The 21,145-nt window shown below is 36.2% G+C and overlaps 1 protein-coding gene across 1 annotated transcript in view; it reads left to right on the forward strand.

Annotated features, from left to right (window-relative positions):
* LOC150098435 (uncharacterized) overlaps nucleotides 1–19,900 on the forward strand; it is a 260,713-nt gene extending 240,813 nt beyond the window's left edge. Inside the window, exons 16-17 of the mRNA XM_090405278.1 lie at nucleotides 9,086–9,207; nucleotides 19,178–19,900. Of these exons, the coding sequence (XP_090261404.1) occupies nucleotides 9,086–9,207; nucleotides 19,178–19,447 (392 nt within the window). The 3' untranslated portion in view covers nucleotides 19,448–19,900. The remainder of the gene's footprint in view (nucleotides 1–9,085; nucleotides 9,208–19,177) is intronic.
* Nucleotides 19,901–21,145: the final 1,245 nt, after the last annotated feature.

A 21,145-nucleotide genomic window follows, 5' to 3' on the forward strand; every position in this document is an offset into this window, starting at 1 on the left:
GAGACAAATGAAATTGTTTCTATTGGGGAAGTTAGTTTGGTGAAATTTAGTTTTCTTTATTTATGAATTAAGATATGAATGTTTCTGAAATTTAGTGGAGAGTTCCTACTACATTGTTTGGACTATTTGAATTTAAACTTTAATGCATACAGTTTAAACCACATGGTTGACACACGATCATGTAATTAACCAGATGCAGTCTTAATGTGGGTTAATTGATACATGCCAAGAGACACATTTTGTTTAAAACTTCCATTTGATTTTCCATTTGTTATTGAAAAATTAGTTATAGAATAGACCCATTTATCTACCACAAAAATGTAAGGGGGGAGGGAAGCTAATTATAATTACAAAAAAGATGCCTCATACTCCTAATGACCTTTTGCATATATACCACAGTTTGGGAAACACTGCTCTAGATTATGAGCCCATTAATTTCCAGAAGAGAACATTAAAAATACTGCTTAAAAATATCACTTTGTGCCCTGAATTAGTTAAAAAAAACTTAACCCTTTTTATTCCCCCCCCCCTTTCCCAAGATTTAAGGTTTACCTAAAATTCATAAATCTAACAATAAACCTTTGCATATTCTGGCATCTGTTATAAACTAGCCAAACAGTTGACTAAATATTTAACCCCTTTATTGGCCATACTTCATCTTATATTAGATATTCCACCTCTTCAAAATTTTAATCCAAAATTTAGTTTCATGTAGGATTGATATCATAGTCATGACATCACTTCTTTATTCATCCCTTTCATACATCTTGACTTAAAAATGCCTTTGACCCCCCCCCCCCAACCTCACAGATCTCTCAATTTTCCATCCATAACAGTTACTTGGAAAGGCACTATATATAACAGATAGAGGATACAGCTATGGACTTCCTCCCCATCTCCTACTCTAGTCAATTTCTGTACAGAACATTTTAAAAAACATACCCCTAATACTGTTGTTATTAAATGCTGCTTTCTCTTTGGTTAAGAAACATTGATGATGTATTCTCCATTGGCCACATGGCTCAGATTAGACTTTTATCTCCTCCACTTCAACAAATGACACCCAGAGTCCATTTCACTATAGAAAAAGAAAACGAGAGTAGTCTGTCTTTTCTAGACACTATAGTCACATAGTTTTTCTACCCATGTGGGTAGAAAAGGTTTTCTTTCTCAGTTTACAGAAAACTTACCCACATGAGTAGATACATACGTGCACAAACTTTCCTATCATTTTTTCCCATGAGGAGAATTTATTGTTGTTGCTGTTGTTGTCTTGTCCTTTGAAGAGTCTTAGATGTTTCCGTGTGCTCCTTGTACTGCTTTGGCTATGTCGATGATTTTGTTTGTATAGAGCTGTTGTTCAACACAGCTGATCATATTCATGCAGCAAAACAAATAATAGAAAAAGCAGAAGAAAACCAATTGCCTCTCTGTTTAGCCTTCATTGATTATGAAAAAGCATTTGATTCCATCAAAACTAATGCAATAATCAATGAACTCCAGAATCAGGGAGTTCCTGGAGAATATGTGGACCTCCTCCAGGCATTATACCTCACTGCAACAGCAACCCAACTTCACACGAGTAGCAATAAAATATCAATAGAAAAAGGTGTCCGACAAGGAGACTCTCTATCACCCAAAATCTTTACAGCAGTCCTTCAAGAAATATTTAATAATATAAACTGGACGAACCTTGGTATAAAAATTAATAACAGAAACTTAACAGATCTTAGATTATGCAGATGATATCATAATTTTTGCAAACACTCCAGAAGACCTAATATAATGATAGAAGACCTATATCATGAAAGCAGAAAAGTCGGTCTAAAGATAAACAGAGAAAAAACTAAAATCATGTTTAATCGTTTAGTAACACCAAAAAACATAATAATAGAAAACAATTTTTTGTAAAGTCTCTTCATATACATCTTAGGTCATCTCATTGACCTAAACTGTGGACTCCAAAAAGGAAATAAATAGGAGAGTTCAACTTGCCTGGAGTGCATTCAGAAAATTAAAAAATATTTTTCAAAACGATGATGTCCAACTCTGTTTAAAAAGGAAGACATTTAACCAGTGTATACTTCCAGTCATCTCATATGGTTGCGAAACTTGGTCGCTAACAAGAGCACTGGCAAATAAATTAACAACTCAAAGAAAAATGGAGATGTTGATGCTAGGCATCACATTAAAAGATAAGAAGTGAAACACCTGGATAAGAAGCCAGACTCGCATCACTGACATCATTCTTTGCCACAGGCGACTAAAATGGAAATGGGCTGGACATTTATCCAGAAGAGAAGATGAACGATGGACCACCTATGAACTGGATTCCTAAAGAAGGGAAACGAAGCCGAGGATGTCCTAAAAGAAGATGGAGTGATGAACTGTCAGAGTTTATTGGGGAAAGTTGGTCAACCATTGCCAAGAACAGAGAAAGGTGGAAAGAACTGGAGGAGGCCTTCATCCAGCAGTGGACAGAAAATGGCTGAAAAGAAGAAGAAGAGCTGTTGTTCAGGATTAGGATCTATTTCTTGCAAGGCTGCTGTAATTGCTGGACAGGTAAAGATGTGAGTAGGTGTCAGTTCAGTATTGGGGCAGTTGTTACAGTTTCTATATGTTCTCGTATCATCTGTATTGATCTTCATTCCTCTATAATGTTCTATTTGTAGTCTTGCTATCATGGTGGAGGTCTTTCTGTCAGCACTGATTTCAGGAATTTGATGTTCTATCACTGATTTCAGTGGAATTAGTTTAGCTTTTATTATTATTATTATTATTATTCCTGACACCTCCAGGGAGTCCGAAGACTCATCATGGGAGGACACCTACTATACAACCAAACCTCTACCAATCATCTCCATCAATGCCATCTACCACCCACCACCACAACTAAACTTGGGTTTCTCCCGGAAACCCAAGTTTCCGGGAGAAAACACCCTGCTACCTCCATATGAGATCGGCTAACTCACCTTCGATTGAAAAAGTCCACATAAAGATTCCTCCCGTCGCGACGAGAATCGAACTTAGGCCTATTCCAATCACAGGGCGCAATGTACTGTTGTTCTTCCAATTGCGCTACAGAGGCACTTTTGCTAGTGCATTGGCATCGGCAAAGTTATCATGTGAGTTTCTTGGTTGAGTTCTCTGGCCTCTTTTGCTAATTTATCAGCTGCTTCATTGTAACCAATGCCTACATGAGCAGGAATCCATTGTAAAATGCAACTTTTTCCTAAACACTTCAGTTGATTTAAGAGTTTATGGATGTCTTGTGTGAGCTTGGTATTGCCATTTTTGATTGCCTCCATAGCTGATCTTGAGTCACTGTAAATTATAATTCCTTCAGATTGTTGAGATGATGATAGTTTTAAGTAGGCTTCAAGTGCTTTATTTATTGCGTAGAGTTCACTGGTAAAATTGGAAGCGATTCTCCCAGATCCAACTTTTATTGAAAGTTTTTCACCTTTCGGGAGTAGAAGGAAAACACCAGTGCCTCCATCAATCATATTAGTGTCTGACGATCCATCAGTATAACAAATAATCTGTTTGGAGGATGAAAGAAGGTTGATAGTATTTAGGCCTTTTTCTTGGAGCATTTCTTTTGGTTCTTTTTTTGTACAGAGTTTTGAAGTACAGAGTTTTTTGTACAGAGTTTTTATGGAGGTATTTGAAGGTAAAGGACTGGAAACTAGAGGTTCTTTGTTTATGTGGGCATTTAGCTGATTGTCAGACACCAATATGATTGATGGAGGCGCTGGTGTTCTCCTTCTACTCCTGATGTGTCATCATATTGTAAAGGTGATCTGTGAAGTCTGCATTTTTGATTCCAATGTTCATAAGTTTTTAGGGAGATATGATCGCTTTGGTAGCTTCTGATGTTATTTATGAATTTTATGGTGGCAAATTTTCATCTGTCCTCCAGCAGGTCAAGCCCACATTCACATTCCTGTTGGGCTCTGATGTTGTTAGTGGATGAGACTGCACCAATGATAATCTTGGATGCTTTTATTTGTATTTTGTCTAATTTTTTCTTTACCAGTGAGGCCTAAAGTGACCAGATAGGTGCTGCATATTCCATTATTGGCCTTATTAGTGTAGTGTAAGTAGTTTTGAGGATTTTTGGCTTTGCGCCCCAATTTGTTCCACAAAAGCCTTTTCAGTATATTTAATTTTTTTAGAGCTCTGTTGGAAGTGTTAGAGATGTGTTGTGCAAAATGTAATTCCTGATCAAGCGTAATACCAAGGTATTTTGGATTTGTGACTTTTTCAATTAGCTTGTTGTTGATCATGACTTTGGGATTGTAGGAATATCTATTTTTCCTGTCTGTACTAAAGGTGCTTAGTTTTGTTTTGTCTGGGTTGATTTTGAGTTTAAGTTCATTTGACTATTTTTCTAATTCTCTCATGGATTTGTTTAGAATCTCCTCTGATTCTTTGATTTAGCACACTAGTGCTAAAATCTCCTCTGATTTTAGCACTAGTGTGCCAGATGGCTATATCATCTGCATAGCAAGTTACTTTTGTGTCTTCTGTAAGGTAGGGATGAATGTTATAGACATATAGAAGGAATAGTAAGGGACTGAGTACTGAGCCCTGGGGAACACCAGCCCAGGTTCTCCACTCTCTTGATATTACTGCATTGATTCTGACTTTGATCTTTCTTCCTCTAATGAAATCAGCAATCCAGATTAAAGCGTTTCCTCTAATTCCATATACTGTTTGTATTAATTTTTTGATCCAAACACGATCGAAAGCAGCAGTCATATCAAGGAATATGGCAGTTGTCTTTTTTGTTGGTTTTTCCTGAAATGAGTCTATTATTATTTGGCAGAAGTGGAATAATTGATCTGTTGTCGAATGACAGGTTCTATAGGCAGTTTGGTAGTAGTTGATTTTCTTATTTTTTGTCAGCCAGTGCATAAGCCTGGCGTGTATGATTCGTTCAGTAATTTTACGAAGTATGCTAGTTAATGCGATAGGTCTATAGTAAATTTAGTTTAATCCTTTATCCAAGTGTGAGCAAGCAAAGTTTGTGCCTGAAAATATCTTCAGGACTGGGGTAAGGTAGTACAACACTGGGCAACTCGTAGCAAAGGTGGACGAAGCTAACATCACTCCTATCTCAGTATCTCCCATAATGCAAAACAAAATTATGGGAGATACTGAGATAGGAGTGATGTTAGCTTGGTCCACCTTTGTTATGAGTTTCCCGGTGTTGTATTACCTTACCCCAGTCCTGAAGATATTTTCAGGCGCAAACTTTGTTTGCTCACACTTGGATAAAGGAGTCAACTAAATTTATTATAGTCTAACCAAGTGAAAAATAAACTTTCAACGATAGGTCTATAGCTTTGACATTCTGCAGCATTTTTGTCAGGTTTCAGGATGGGTACAATAACTGATTTTTTCTATTCTTTTGGAAGTTTGCCTGTTCGCCAAGAGGTATTGAGAATATCCAGAAGTTGTTCTTTGGCATTTTTGCCAAGGTGTTTGACCATATGACCAAAGATAAGATTATTACCAGGAGATTTATTAGGTGCAGTTTTCTCGATTGATGAATTTAGTTCACTTAGTGTAAATTCTTTGGAGAAGATGTCATTAGTTTGGTATGCTCTTGCTTGTTTTAGTATTTTACTTGTGAGTTTATTGAGGGTCTTTGCCTCTCTGTTATACTGAAGTTTGGAGTTGTTTGAATAGATTTTGCCTGTGTGTTTGCAATTTCTTGATCTGTAATAGCTTGTTTCCCAGCATTTATGATGAAATTTGTTTTCTGTTGGTTCTCTTTTTTGATATTGTTGTCTAGGATTCTAATAATGTTCCAGTGTTGGCTGTCTTTTCTTGGATCCAGGTTACTGCAAAGCTCTGCCCATTTCTCTTGTTTGCACTTCCAAATTTCCAGCTCAATTTTGTGTGTTATGTCCATTAATTTCTTTCTGTATTCTTCATCAGTTTTATTAATTCTGAATTGTTTGTTGATATTGTCTCTTTCTGTAATCATTGAATCAATATTGTGATCTTTCCAGTATGGTATCCAGGTATTTTTCCGCTTGCCTCTTGGTATTGTTGCTTTGGCAGCTTTACTGATGTGTGAAGTAAGGATTTGTAATTTTCTGTCGAGGTTTCCAGAGACAGGTTCATCTTGACAGAGGCTTTCGAAGGTTTGAGTAAACCTTGTCCATTCGGCTTTTCTGAAGTTCCATGTCCTTTTGATTTGCTGTTCTTGATCAATCTTGAAGTTTAGTGTTGTTATTATGTGTCTGTGGTCACTGATGGCATTTCCTAAAATTTTTCATTGTGCACTTGATGCAATGCTATAATTAATAGCTGTGATGTCAATAGCCGATTCAGTTCCCGAAGTTTAGAGAGATAGGTGCTCTGTCCATTGTTAATTGTCGTGAATTCCAAATCTGTAAAGAGGTCTTCCAATTGTTGACCTTTATGGTCTAAATCAGGGAAGCCCCACGTTAGGCTTTTTGCATTTAGGTCACCTAGTATAATGGTTGTATCAGTTGGAGATTCGCTTAGCTTTTCAATGATGTCTGTATCAATATTTGTATTATCAGGGTGGTAGACGTTTGTGATCGAAATAGAATGGTTTGGTAGGTGTATTTCAGCAGCTTGAGCTTCCGTCGAACTGTTATTATTTAAATATTGATTTAGGGTGATTTCTTTGAATTTAATTTCTGGAGTCTTCAAAAGGATAGCAAGCCTGCCACCTGCTCTTTCCTCTCTATCCTTCCTAAGAACTGTATATCCTTTGATGCTGAAGTTCAGATTTTTGTTTAGTTTTGTTTCTTGTAGACAAGCTATATGGATATTGTGTGTATAACTTTGGTATCTTGGGAAAAATACCACAGAAATGGAAAGAATGTATACTACATCCATTGTACATGTTATGCAAAAACTGACATGTTTAACTTCTGACTTATCAGCATCTTTGGTATAGTGGTGAAGATTTTAGAGAAGCTAGTAAGAACTTTTTTACAGAAATGGGTTGACAGACCAGCTATACTTTGCAGTGAACAGCATGTGTTTCATAAAGGGAAATAGTGTTTTAGCAATTTATTCATATTTTATGATGTTATTATGGTTGAGTTGGGTAAAGGGAATGGATACATTCCCTTAAGGCTTGAGTTTGTTAACAGTTTCTTTAATCCAGGAAATGATTTCAATAATTTATAAACTTTATTCTTTTGTGTGTTAGTAGGATCATGATCTGTGATTTTGTATGTAGAATGATTTTGTAAGAGAATGCACATTTTCTTTTCATATTTTGTTTGATTCATTATTATAGTGGTGGTCAGATTTGGTTTTCATAATATTGTTATCAGACTCAAGCCTTTCCATATAAAGCCACCCAGAATATATGGAGTGCCCAACATTTACGAACAAGATACACCCCTGTGCCCAATTGTTGATAGTCTAAACATTCCTACCCACAAACTTGCTAATATTCGGCTAAATTACTAGTGACCCTCACAAGTAATTCTTCCTCATTCATAAAAAAATTATATTCACCTAAAAAAAAGGTATATTAAACAACCATAATTTAAAAAGTTTACACATAATGATTGGTTTCAGTATTAGTTCACTATTCACAAGTATACTATTAATCCAAGGCCCTTGATTTGTTCAAGTTGCATTTCTCCCCAGACATATTTGAATTATTCAAATTCACAGTACATGCAGGTTATTTCACATGAAAAAAGGAAAATATAAAAACAGCTAGATACAAGCACTCAACACAACCACTCTGAAACCAGTAGTTTGGCTGCACTATGTTGATGATGATGTGTTTTCTATTTGGCCACATGATTCACATTAGATACATTTTTAGTGCATTTAAATAGCTAAAAACCTTAAAATCCACTTCACCTTCACAATGGAAAAGGAATCTAATTACTGTCTGCCTTCTTAGATACACTAGTCATGTGCATTCCAAATGGTTCATTATCTTTTTCTATTTATAGAAAACCTACACATACTGGAAGATCCTAAAAAGATTAACTCATAGAACCAGAGCTATCTGTTCCAATGATGATACTCTCTGAACTTGCTTCTCTACTTTATCACATCCAGGAGTATATGAAGTACCCTTAACTTGTGACCTAACTTACTCTGGACAGATAGGGAAGATCTTTTGACATCTGCCTCAGCAAACATAAAAAAAATACATTCGGCACCATCATTATGGCAGGGCAGTCCATGCCTTGGGTACCCCTTCACACAGGATCAGATGGAGACAAACAAAAGTGCCACATAGAAACCATTATAAGTCAGAGAGAGATTGTTTTTCAAATCAGCAGCAGCTTTAAAACATTCCCTGAATCTCAACAAGTATGAATCTGTGCGGTTAGCCTAGTGGCTTTTGCAACCATATGCCTGGGGAAAGTGTACTAGGTTTGATTCACGTCACTGACATGAGGAGCTGAAGGATCTTCCTCAGCCATAGCCAAGTTAGCCAGTCTTGGGCGTGGACAGAAGGGTTTTTTCTGCCAGTTTATCTGGTGTTTTTCATCCTGCAAGCAGGCAAACCAGTCTGAGGACACACGGATTACAGTCAGGAATACTGACCCAGCCATAGGTCTGATTCGTCAGCCTATGCCGGTTCTGGAGCCCAGATAAAATTTGGGGGGGACTAGATGGTACCATGAACTCCCATAAAAAGGGGGGAATGCAGTATCATCACACGGAATTTATTTATTTAACAAGTATGACTGTATCAATTTACTAAAAATCTGGGAGACAGCCATTTTAAGATCAAGTTAACAAGTATTGACTCTCTCTCTCTTTATCTAACAATAGAATGTGCAAATTAGGACTTCAGTTCTTTGTGTTGTCTGTTACAATTTTAAACTGACTGTTCTCACTCTTAATTAATTATTGCTGTTCATGTACTGTGATAAACTGTTTTGTGCTCTGAAGATGCTGGGTATACTATCAGCAAATAAGTAAATAAATATTAATTTTGTATTTATTATTCTTGTGTTGTGAATTGAAAGCATTAAATAAACTAATGATGAACTGCCAGCACATAAGCCTTTCTACCCATTTGACTTTTTTTTTCTTTTCTTTTTTTAAATAGATGAACTCAGGTTAATTCAGGCTGTTCATTTTTTCATGGATGTGTTAATGGTGATGAGCCACTGCACAAACGTGCCTTGTGATTGGCTATTTCTTCTTTCATCTTTCACTATAGTTCTTAATGTAAGTAACTTATTATGTAAAATATGTGTATAATTGAATGTTAATATGTAAAGTTGAAAGCGTGATAATACAGCACAACTGATTAACTTTTTATTCCCCTTTTTTTTATAAATCATCTGCAATAACTTTAAAGAAAACATCCATTTCCCACATTATTATTATTAACACAGATTTCCAGAGAGTAAGTTCAATTCATTCATGCTAGATGTACTCACACTTTCAAAAACAGATATAATATGCTTTTGAAATGAACAACATTTCTTTTAATGATGCTTGCTTAGAGATTTTTCAGGATTTTTGAGAAGATACACGAAACAAGAATTTTTAACTCTACATGCTCTCTCTCTCTCTCTCTCTCACACACACACACACACACACACAGTCAAAATTACAGACAGTAAGTTTGTATACATGACATTTGGTAACATATTGTGTTTCTGTGATACTTTATAAGTTATAATTAAAGAAAAATAACCAGATAAACTTACAAAAGATTTTATTTTAAAGAACTTTCAGCTGAGTTCACCAATCCTTATGGGCCTTTTTGGCCAAGTGGGATAGTGTTTCTGCTCTCCATCTAAGAGGCAGCGAGTTTGAATCAAACTCTGACATACATTGATGTTTATGAATGTCATTAGGTAATAAATGAATTTCATTGCCCATTGTGAGGCAACCACTCTGATTATTGGAGACATGAAATGGCTGAAAAAAATTTCATGTTTGGTCTTTAGATGAAAGTTATTGGGTGGAGCTCTCATAATTGCCATCTGTGAAATGGGAAATAAAACTGAATGAGAATTCCAAATGAATTTAAATTCTTAGCATTCAATGTAAGATTTATACTTGAAGAAGTAAGCAAAATTGGCAGTGAGAAATGGGAAGAAGAAGAAAAATAGAGGTCACCCAGATCAGATTTTCACTTTGAGACAAATAGTAGAGAAATCATGTAAATATAACAAGTATCTTTATTCTATATCTGTAAAAAGGCACATGACAAGTTGCCAAAAGAAAAGCTGTTCAAAATGCTATGATTATATGAAGCAAATAGTATCAGACAGTGCAAATATAATCTGTATTTAATTTTAAGTCAGCAGAATTGAATTAAAGATTTAGATGGAAGTACAGAAAGATTGGTTGATAGAAAATCAGGCATAAGATAAGAACACATGCTTTCTTCAAACTTATTTATCATTTATATTGATCACGTTATGAAGGAAAGCAGTATTAAACTTTATATCAGAATTGGAGATTGTTCATCTCAACTCTTTATGTTATGCAGATGTTATACTTTTAAATAAATTCTACTAGTTTTCAAAATTCTTTAATTTACCACTACTGTAATGAATTCAGCATAGGAATACAAAGACAAGAATTCTGAAAATAGGCAGGAACATGTCAAATATAAACTGTAATGAATGAAGTCGTGATGAACCTTTTAGAATGAATAAAATACTTCATCTATTTAGACACAATTTTTAGTGACAGTGTGAAATTAAATATGGAAATAGGCACCAGAATAAAGGAACTTTGATATTGAAGGGGGGGGGGGAGCGGATGCTAGTTGAACAAATTTGATTGACTTACTATAGCAAACAAACTCACTAACTATAACAGACTAATGAAAAGTCTTGACCAAATACTTTTCAGCAGTTAAAATTGAATTTCTTTTAGCATAGCATTATAGTAATGCTATGCTAAAAGAAATTCAATTTTAACTGCTGACTCACAACTCAAATATTGACTATGTATTGCCTCTACATAATGTGCCATTTACACCACATAATTGTATCATTTCTAACAGCTTCTCTCTTGATATCTTCTCATATGCCTTTTCCAGATCTGGCAAACTCAAGTACAGATCCTTGTTATGTTTCCATGATTTCTCAACTATTTGTCTTAAAGTGAAATCTAATCCTGATAATCCTATTTGGCTTGAACCTAGCTTTTTCTTTTCCATGTTTCCCTCTTAGCCTCTTCTCAAGTATGTCTGCAATAAACTTTATCTGGAATACTTAGTTGGAAAATTCTCACTTTAAGTTTTATTTCACTTTTTATTGATGGGTACTATGAGATCTCTATCCCGATCATCTTGTGTGTGATTGGAATGGGTTTTCATTGGATGTTGGAAGTGTAAGTAGCATGAATGAATTCAAGAATAAGTATAATAGCTGGTGCATGCAGTATGTGGCCTCCCTTGATGAGTCCCTGACTCCCTGGAGGTCTCTCTTAATAATAATATTGAAGAAATAAAATACTCTCTCTTTATCTTAATTTTGCATTTACTAATGTGTAAAATTAGGATTTTATAAACCTAAAGATTCATGAGATGCCAATACAGTTCATTTGAGGGTGGGGGGGGAGGTTGTTTTTTCCTTGATTAAAGCTTCAAACAAGGAAAAAACAACCTTTTCTTCAATCAAGAAAAGGTTGTTTTTTCTTAATTGAAGCTTTAATTAAGTATTTATATGGAAATTCGTTTAATTTTGTGCGCATTGTTAAAGAGTACATCACTTTTTTTTAAAAAAATGTTAGGTAAAATTACGTAAAAATTACCTAACAAATATGGTAATTGTTAGAAATGAAATTTGGACTTTTATTGATTAATCTGAGAGTGAAATGAGATGAATAGTTGGAATATCTAAAGATGTATAAATTCATAAAAATTACTTTAAAATATACAAAAATTGGACCCCCACTACAACTCTTTTGGGTTGTGGTGGTTCTGAACAACAAGCCATAGTGTTTTTTAATATCATTTTAAATACATTCTAATATGTTTCTTGAAGAGGTAGAGATGAAATTATTGTTCATTGATGAAAATAGTATGGAGAAGGATCTTCCAAAGAACAGAAGTTGATGGAATGAAAGATGAGAAATCGGTTTTATAGGTTTGGAGCTGATGTTGACCAGCTGCTTTTGTGTTCTTACATGTTTAGCAGAATGGCAGTGACAGTAGTGGCCAATTAAGTTGTGCAATGGCTGTGAAAATAGCTATAAAAAAAAAAGACATGATGCTGCATTATAAGAAGGAAAAAAAAATTGGAAGGAGTCTTAGGGGCTGGCAGAGTTATCTGTTAATCAGATTGCCTCATCTATGTAATGCAATATGATGGATAATAAATAATTGATATACTAAGGAAAGGTCATGTTTTAGCAACTTGCTCACATTCTATAACAATGTTATCATTGAACTAGACAAGGGAAATGGATATACCATGATACTTTTGGATTTTGCTAAGGCTTTTTGACAGAACACAGCATGGTAGACTGTTTCATAAATTGGAGAATATGGGTTTGGGTTATAGAATATTAGCATGGATAAGAGGACGGCTGACTGACAGATCTATGGGGAATCTATGACAGATCTAAGACAAAAATCTATGGGGAATGTGAGTCTGCAAGATTTAAGGTAATCAGAAGTGTACCAGAAGGATCAGTGCTTGGTTCACTGTTATTCACTCTGTACATTAATGATATTAGGAAAGATTTGACAAGCAACATACAGTTTGCTGATTATGCAAAGATAGGTAGGTTAATCAGGAATACTGCTGATATGAGCACTTGCAGAATGATCTGAATAGGCTGGAATAGTGGGCATGGGAAAATGGATATCAGTTCAATGTCAGTAAATGTAAAGTCATTCACTTTGGTGTGATTAGATATCCAATGTCGTATTATATTGGTGGGATTATGCTAGAAGAAACTGATGAGGTTAGGTACCTTGGAGTGTTAATAGATAGGAAGTTGAAGTTCAGGGGCCATGCAGCAAAGATTACAAATACAACTCAAAAGATATTTGCAATGCTGAAACGAACGTTCACATGTAAAGATAATGATGTAATTTTGCCTCTTTACAGAGCCTTGATAAGACCTCATTTGGACCATTGTGCTCAGGTCTGGTCTCCTGGTTTCTGTTGTGATTCTGATAGAGTTGAGAGAATGCAAAGGAGAGTGTTAAAAATATATCTGGATTGTGGAATACTAATTATGAAGACAGATTAAAAATTTGTAGTCTGCAGACACTAGCAAACAGGAGAAAGAGCAGTGATATGACTTCTGAAAGAGTCATATAGGATTTCAGTATGGAAAGTATGGAAAGGATGAGGGCATCCTTGGAAGCTGAGAATGAATGCTGCTAAGAAGGGGTGAGGGCTAGATTTTTCTCTCATAGGGTGGTGTGTGATTGGAATGGATTGCTATTGGACATTGTAAGTGTAAGCAGTGTGAATGAATTCAACAATAAATATGTGCTTGCCAATCAATGGAGACCACATACTACACACCCTCCATTGACGAGTCCCTGACTCCCTAAAGGTTTCTCTTAATAATAATAATAATAAATATAATATATTTTTTCTTATTTCTGTTTATGTTATTACAAGCAATTTCACTTTATCTTCTGCCCCAAAAGAAAGTATAGCAATAGTCATCAAGGGTCTGAAGGTCGCTAAACCAACCGTAAGTACTCTAAGCATTTCAGAGAAAGTTTTCCTGTACTTTAATATTGGCCATAGCATTAGTAGCCAATGTTGCAGCACAAAGCAAAGATGGCAGCAACAAAACAGAGTGCTACAAGTCTCGCTGCCTCAGATAGAACTCTTGAAGCTTTAAAATGCTGAAGCTGTAAACTAGACATTATGAAAAACAAAAAGAGTTTACTTTTTTTTGTTGCCAGCAGACTCATGCTAGTTGCCAAATTCAAAGAACTGGCACTCAAATTCCTAAGCACCCTCACCCAGCAGTTTTTCTGTTCCCTATACCTCCCAACCATTAAACAACTCCTAAACCTTGGCAAGTGCATGGGTAGCCTGGAACAGCACGTTATCATGCTTGACTAAACATTCTCCCAGAAAATTGACACAATCAAAAAAAAAAAAAAAAAAGCTCAAAGTAATTAATGATCAGTGTTGTCTCAAAGCTAACATGCCTACTACAGACAATGCCAGCAAGCTTCGCAATCTCATTGCTTCATCAGGTCAAGACACGATTGAGCCAGAAAATAAGCACAGGCCCTCTGAAAAATGCAATTTTGACCCCAAGAAAATTACCAGGTATCACCGTTTTGGGCCCATGATCTCACAAAGAGATGGAATGAACTTCTCATGCTTAATAAAAGTGACCTGCAATACCACAACAAGCTGATCAGCATTCATATTGGCCATGAACAGCAAGTCGCAAGGCACCAGCCCAGGATCATGTGTATGAGCCCAGTCAGATCTTACCTATTAACAGTGCAAAAAAAGGCAGCGATTAAGAGAACTGGAAGAGAAACGTCCAAGTAGAGAAGAAACATGGACAATTAATTACAAAGCAGGGATACTAATGAGAAAGTTAAATGCTATAAACAACCATTGTGAAAACCTGATCCCAAACTGCATTGGAAATGTGTAGGAAAGGTGGTCAAAAACAAACTTCACAGATTCTTCCAGATTCATTTTGCAAATATATGCACCCTCACATCTATCTTTAATGATATTCACTTCCACCTTCAGTCTGCAAAACCTCACCTACTCTTCCTGACAGAACTCAAATCTCAACCTCCTCAAACAAACATAACCCATCTCTGCTTTCTGAACTACATGCTCTTTAACTCAGAGGTGGGATCTGAATGTATGAGCCAAGTGGGACGACCTTAGCAACTTTTACTCCTCATTAGTAGTATTTCCTTGGTCAGATTATTGTTCTGATCACCTGAACCTAACCTATGTGTAGAAAGAATCACCAAAATATTACGCGTTGGCAGGGAAACATTTATTCCCCACTCCACTCTAAATTCTTGTCCCCCTGTTTAATCCTTGGACAGATGTGCTGAGGCCATACAAAAGAAGAGTCCATACCACAACTGGCTTGCATCCAAAACTCTATCTTCCTATACAGCTTACCAAAGCCCGGAATAGCTGCAAGAAATTTGAGAGAGCTAAAAGTAGGAAACTTGCATCCTGCCTAAATGCAATCTTTTAGCCCATGAATTCTGGGCTCTAGACAAAGCTACCGTTGTAACTTCTGCTCAACACTACTCCCACCATTATTACACCAAGGTGGTAGTAGTATTGCACCAACAGAAAAAGCAACCCTCCTGGCTTCCTACTTCTCCTCCAAATCTTGCATAGCTGATTATGGTAAATAAATGACCCCCAACCATTCCAAACACCCAATACTCAATGCTATATCTGATCTTTTGCCAGAAAGAAATCAGAAAAATTTTGCTTAAACTGGATACCAAAAAATCCCTTGCCTCTGATGGCATCCCTCCAATTGTTCTAAAGGTCTCTGCCACAGAGCTCCCACTTTATACTGCCTATTTACACTTTCTTATTCCACCAGTATCTATCCTGCACTCTGGAAACTAGCCGGTATACAACCAATTCCTAAGAAGGGTGACAAATCCTCACCTTCAAACTACAATCCAATTTCTCTCACCTCAATTCTTTCTAAAGTAGTGGGAAAGAACTATCAATGGCCAACTCCTACACTACCTTGAAGACTCTCATCTGATAAATGATCGACAGTATGGATTCTGTCACTGTCGATCAACATGGGGATCTACTCACACATGTCGCCCATCTCTGGACAACACCTTGAAAAGGTTTGGCAAATCTCAAGTAATTACTCTTGATATCTCCAAAGATTTTGATTGAGTTTGGCACAAAGGCCTATTAGGAAAAGTCCCATAATTTGGTTTATCCCTGACTTCTGCAATTGGGTAGCTAGCTTTCTGGCCAGATTCTCACTTCAAGTGATGATGGATGGATGGCTCCTTCTCTACACAAAACACTGGGGTCCCACAAGGCTCTGTTCTCTTGCCCACTCTCTTCCTTCTATACATGAATAATCTACTCCAGCCGACTATCAGCTGCTGTTCATTAGAATTGGCATCAATAATTTCCCCATCCTCTTATAAATCCAAATGCTTGCAGCAGCTAACCAGTACCCTCTCACAGTTCAACTCCAAACCTACAGGACAAATTTCTCCTTTTCTTTTTATCGCTTCCACTACCGCCTCGGGAACAGTCTTTCACCACGTTTCCCAAGGAATACAACCCACAGTTTTTCAAATCAAATGTGAATAAGTTCCTTATAGCCCATCCACAGTACTAAGATACTATAAATTATATATTTAGTTTAATCCTTTATCCAAGTGTAAGCAAACAAAGTTTGCACCTGAAGTATCTTCAGGACTGGGGCAACTCGTCGCAAAGGTGGGCTAAGTTCTCATCACTTTCCTTAGTATCCCATAATGCAAAGCACATCTCCTTGCAGATGTGTATAATGCTATGCATTAATGGAAGGGTCACTACCCAGACCGGTTTCGACCTTTATTGAGGTCTCTTCAGTGGGAGCCATACCCAGAGGTGATACCAAGGTTGAAGCAATGCAGAACTCATATTTCCATATGCCAGTTGCCAAAAGTTGTCACACCTTATTATTAAATTACTCTGGATTAGAGAAAGATGATGGAAGTTTTTTCCCACTTGGCTAAACTATAAATTATATATTTAGTTTAATCCTTTATCCAAATGTAAGCAAACAAAGTTTGCACCTGAAGTATCTTCAGGACTGGGGCAACTCAAGGTAAAGGTGGACTAAGTTCTCATCACTTTCCTTCCCATCACTTTGTTTGCTTACACTTGGATAAAGGATTAAACTAAATATATAATTTATAGTTTAACCAAGTGAGAAAAACTTCCAAAATACTAACATACTATAGGTCAACCAACCTCTTGTGGATGGATTTCTCCATTAAAAATGAATAAAAAAAAAAAAGGAAGAACCTAAAGGACACTAGTGCTATGTATAGTCAAGAGTTAAGGAGAAAAGAACCTATTATTAGTTTTCTTGAAAAGGTTTCTGAGAAAACCTGTTCCTGAGAATATACAGCCTGTTCTCATTCCATCTAAGTCTCTTTCCTGTTCCAGAGAATGGGCAGTCTGTTCTCATTCCATCTAAGTGTATTTCCTGTTCCAGAGAGTAGACTAAGCAGCTAAAGAATTGTCAGTACCCTTGACCATTTTGTTTAATTTGAGTCTCGGGTCTGGGTTAGTCCCGAGCGGGTGGAAAGAGGGGAAAATAGTTCCACTGCATAAAGGTGGTTCCAAGACTGCTGTTGTAAATTACCGACCGATTAGCATATCAGGAATCACTGTCAAGGTCTTAGAGAAAATAGTCAAGAGGAAAATACAAGATTGGATAGAAGAAAATGGGATACTGTATCGGGGACAGCATGGTTTTGTGAAGGGTAGGTCATGCCTCAGTAACTTGCTCACGTATTATAACACAGTGACGGCTGAACTGGATAAGGGTAATGGGTTTACAGTGATTCTACTGGACCTTGCCAAGGCCTTTGACAGGATTCCACATGGAATTCTAATCAGTAAATTGCAGCATATGGGAATGGACATAGGGTTGGTGAGATGGATAGGAGGGTGGTTGACGGGAGATATCAGAGAGTGGTTTATTCAGGAGTAGAGTCCACAAGACGGCCTGTGACTAGTGGTGTGCCACAAGGATCTGTTCTTGGACCACTGCTGTTTAATTTGTTCATAAATGATATAGGAAATGATCTGAGAGGAACAGTTCATTTGTTTGCGGATGATGCGAAGTTGGGTAGGGCAATAGTGAATGCAGATGACGTCAAAATTTTGCAGGATGATTTGGATAGATTGGAGGTCTGGGCTAAGGAGAATGGATGTCAGTTTAATGTGGCAAAATGTAAGGTTATGCATTTTGGGGTGAAAAGATTGGCGGCAGTTTACTGCATTGGTGGAACCCTGCTCCAGGAAATTGATGAGGCACGAGATTTAGGAGTGTTGGTAGATAAGGAATTGAAATTTAGGGGACACATTGCAAAAGTGACCAAAACAGCTCATCAAATCACTTGGTTGCTGAAGAATACGTTGACAAGCAGAGACAAGCAGGTTATTGTTCCTCTCTATCGAGCCTTGATAAGACCCCATCTAGACTACTGTGCTCAGATTTGGTCACCTAGGTTTCTTCTTGATGGGGAGGAGGTGGAGAGGATCCAGAGGCGAGTGACCAAGATGATAGCAGGTCTGTGGAATGAACCGTATGAGAACAGGTTGAGGATTTGTGGGTTGCAAAAATTGGTTGATAGGCGGAGGAGGGGAGATATGATTGAGACATTCAAATTACTGAAGGGTTTCTATAAAATTAATTCAGAAGATATTTTTGAGAACAGGGCTGGTTGTGGGAGGACTAGGGGACATCCATGGAAACTGGGCAAAAGTGTGGTTAGTAAAGGTGTTAGAGCTGGGTTCTTTACTTTTAGAGTAGTGAATGAGTGGAATGCGCTCCCTGAGTCTGTGGTGGATGCTGTGACAGTGAATGAGTTTAAGGCGAGGTATGATAGATACTGTATGAATGTCAAATAGTTGTGATGAATATGATTTGGGGCCTCCCTTGATGAGTCTAATGACTCCCTGGAGTTGCCCATAATAATAGTAATAGTAATAATAATAAAGGACACTAGTGCTATGTATAGTCAAGAGTTAAGGAGAAAAGAACCTATTATTAGTTTTCTTGAAAAGGTTTGTGAGAAAACCTGTTCCTGAGAATATACAGCCTGTTCTCATTCTATCTAAGTCTCTTTCCTGTTCCAGAGAATGGGCAGTCTGTTCTCATTCCATCTAAGTGTATTTCCTGTTCCAGAGAGTAGACCATTTGGTCCAAATATTTTTAAACCATTTTTATATTATTTATAAAATTGCATATTTATATTTTATAATCAAAAGCTTTTTAATTTATGCAATAAATTTTTAGTAATAAAATACAATATAAAAAAAATTATACAGAATTAACTTAATTTATTTCTCATCTCGTCTGTAAACTGTATTGTTTGATTAGTATGGTAAATTATGTTGGGAGTTATTTGCATAATGTCAACATGCCAATAACTCCCAACATAATATATTTGTATTTATATATAATTTGTGTACATTTTGTTATTTTTCAGGAAGGAATGGAAATCATTAGTCAAGAACTTCAGCAGGAAACTCTGGTTCAGCTGTTTGTTGAAATATCCTATCTTGGATCTAATCTGAAGACAGAACACAGTGCCCAGTTGAATATATCATTACTGGATATAGCAGCTAAATATAAGGCTAAAGAAGCCATTTCTGATAATGAAGGTAAAGCTTACTTGAAAAATTATATTTATTCAGTACTAGATGCCTTGGGAAGCACAGAAATTAAATCTTATGTATTATCAAAGTTTGAAGAATGAAGTATTGTTTCCAGTAAAATTAGTTTTATATGATTCACACTGTTGTACATTTTTATATTATTTGGAAGATTTTGTATAACTTTGTTTGGTTGCTACTACATTGAAATTTAATAGCACTGTAATTATTCATACACAATAATCTTCAGTTCACACATCGATAGAATTATTAAACAATCAAATATATCAATTTGTATTTATATGACTGTTATGTAATATAATCTTTTTTTTTAATTTATATTTCCTTTATCAAGAATGGAATAATAACTTAAATTTTGCATTAATATCTAATGAAATTTACTGTGTTTAAAATTTATGAGTTCAATAACATGCAGTCCCTCAATTTTCTTAGAATTGAATATTCAGATGTTAGGATGGGAGAAGTTGATTTGTACATAATATGTAAAACCTGCAAAAAACTGACTTCATAACAAAGATTTTTTTGATGCTTGATAGGCATTCATTGTTCAGATAATTGGTACAACTGTAAATCATATCAGAATAGTTGATTTCAGACTTTTCTAATGTTAGATAGTATCCATAATATCCAGTATCCATAATAAAGGAAAAAATACGTTTATTAAACTTGCTAATATTTCCCTAGTTTTCTGCAGTATTCAGTGTTCAGATAATCAGTGAAACTGCAAATAAGTTATGTTGGAACACTTGAATTTCATGCCAGTTGAAGTTTGAAAAGGCTGAATATTAAAAAGTTGGATGCCATGTTATGCACTGTATATACATAATATGACATCCAACTTCCTGGTGTTCTTTTTTTTATTTTATTTTAATATTATCATCATTATTACAGGCACCTCCATGTAGTCCAAAGACTCATTGCAGGAGACCGAAACTATCCACACAATCTGTCATACATCTCCTTGAATCCATTAACAGATAAAGAGCTGACATCCAGACCCTCTCAACCCATTCCATTCATTCACAACTCTCCAAGTGAAAAATCTAGTCCTCACGCCACTACCAACCAAAATTTTACTCAACCTCCGGGAATGACCTCTTGTTCTGTCCCCCCTCTGGCCAAGGACTGAAACATTTTCCTTGCATCAATTCTATAAAACCCTTTAAGTGACTTAAATGTTTCTATCATATCCATTCTTTTTCACCTATTGACCAACTTCTGCAGCTCACACACTCTCAGATTATCCTCATAGGAAACATTCCACAGACCACTCACCATCTTGGTTACTCGACCCTGAATTCTCTTCACCATCTCCTCATCTCCAGTAGATCAGACCTCAACACAATAATCCAGATGTGTATGTATCAAGGCTTTATCTCTACTTGTTAGTTGTGTTCTTCAATAGGCAAGTAATCTTATTCAACTCTCTGTCTATCCTTCCCCCCCCACACACACACACACAAATGTCTGGAATATAGATCAATCTCTATATATGAGGTTGCAAAATCTACAACACAAGGGTTTTGTGTATAGGCAAGTGGTTTAGGAAAAGAAAGACCATGTAGATGTATTTCTTGAACAGCTGAAAGTCTTAGCCTATTGTGATATAAGAAGGCTGTTCCAGAGAACAGTGGTAGATGGAATGAAAGAGGAAAATGAGAAGTTGGTTCAATAAGTGAAGCTGAACTGTGCATTAAAAAAATGTGGTGGTCAATTCATTGGAGCAGCATCCATGAAAATATGAGGCTTATCCAGAAAGTAAGGAAGGTCCAGTCATGAAT

This window comes from Typopeltis vanoorti, chromosome 15 (genome assembly GCF_054136105.1).
Source record: "Typopeltis vanoorti isolate ZY-2024b chromosome 15, IOZ_Tvanoo_1.0, whole genome shotgun sequence".
Classification (NCBI taxonomy): Eukaryota; Metazoa; Arthropoda; class Arachnida; order Uropygi; family Thelyphonidae; genus Typopeltis; species Typopeltis vanoorti.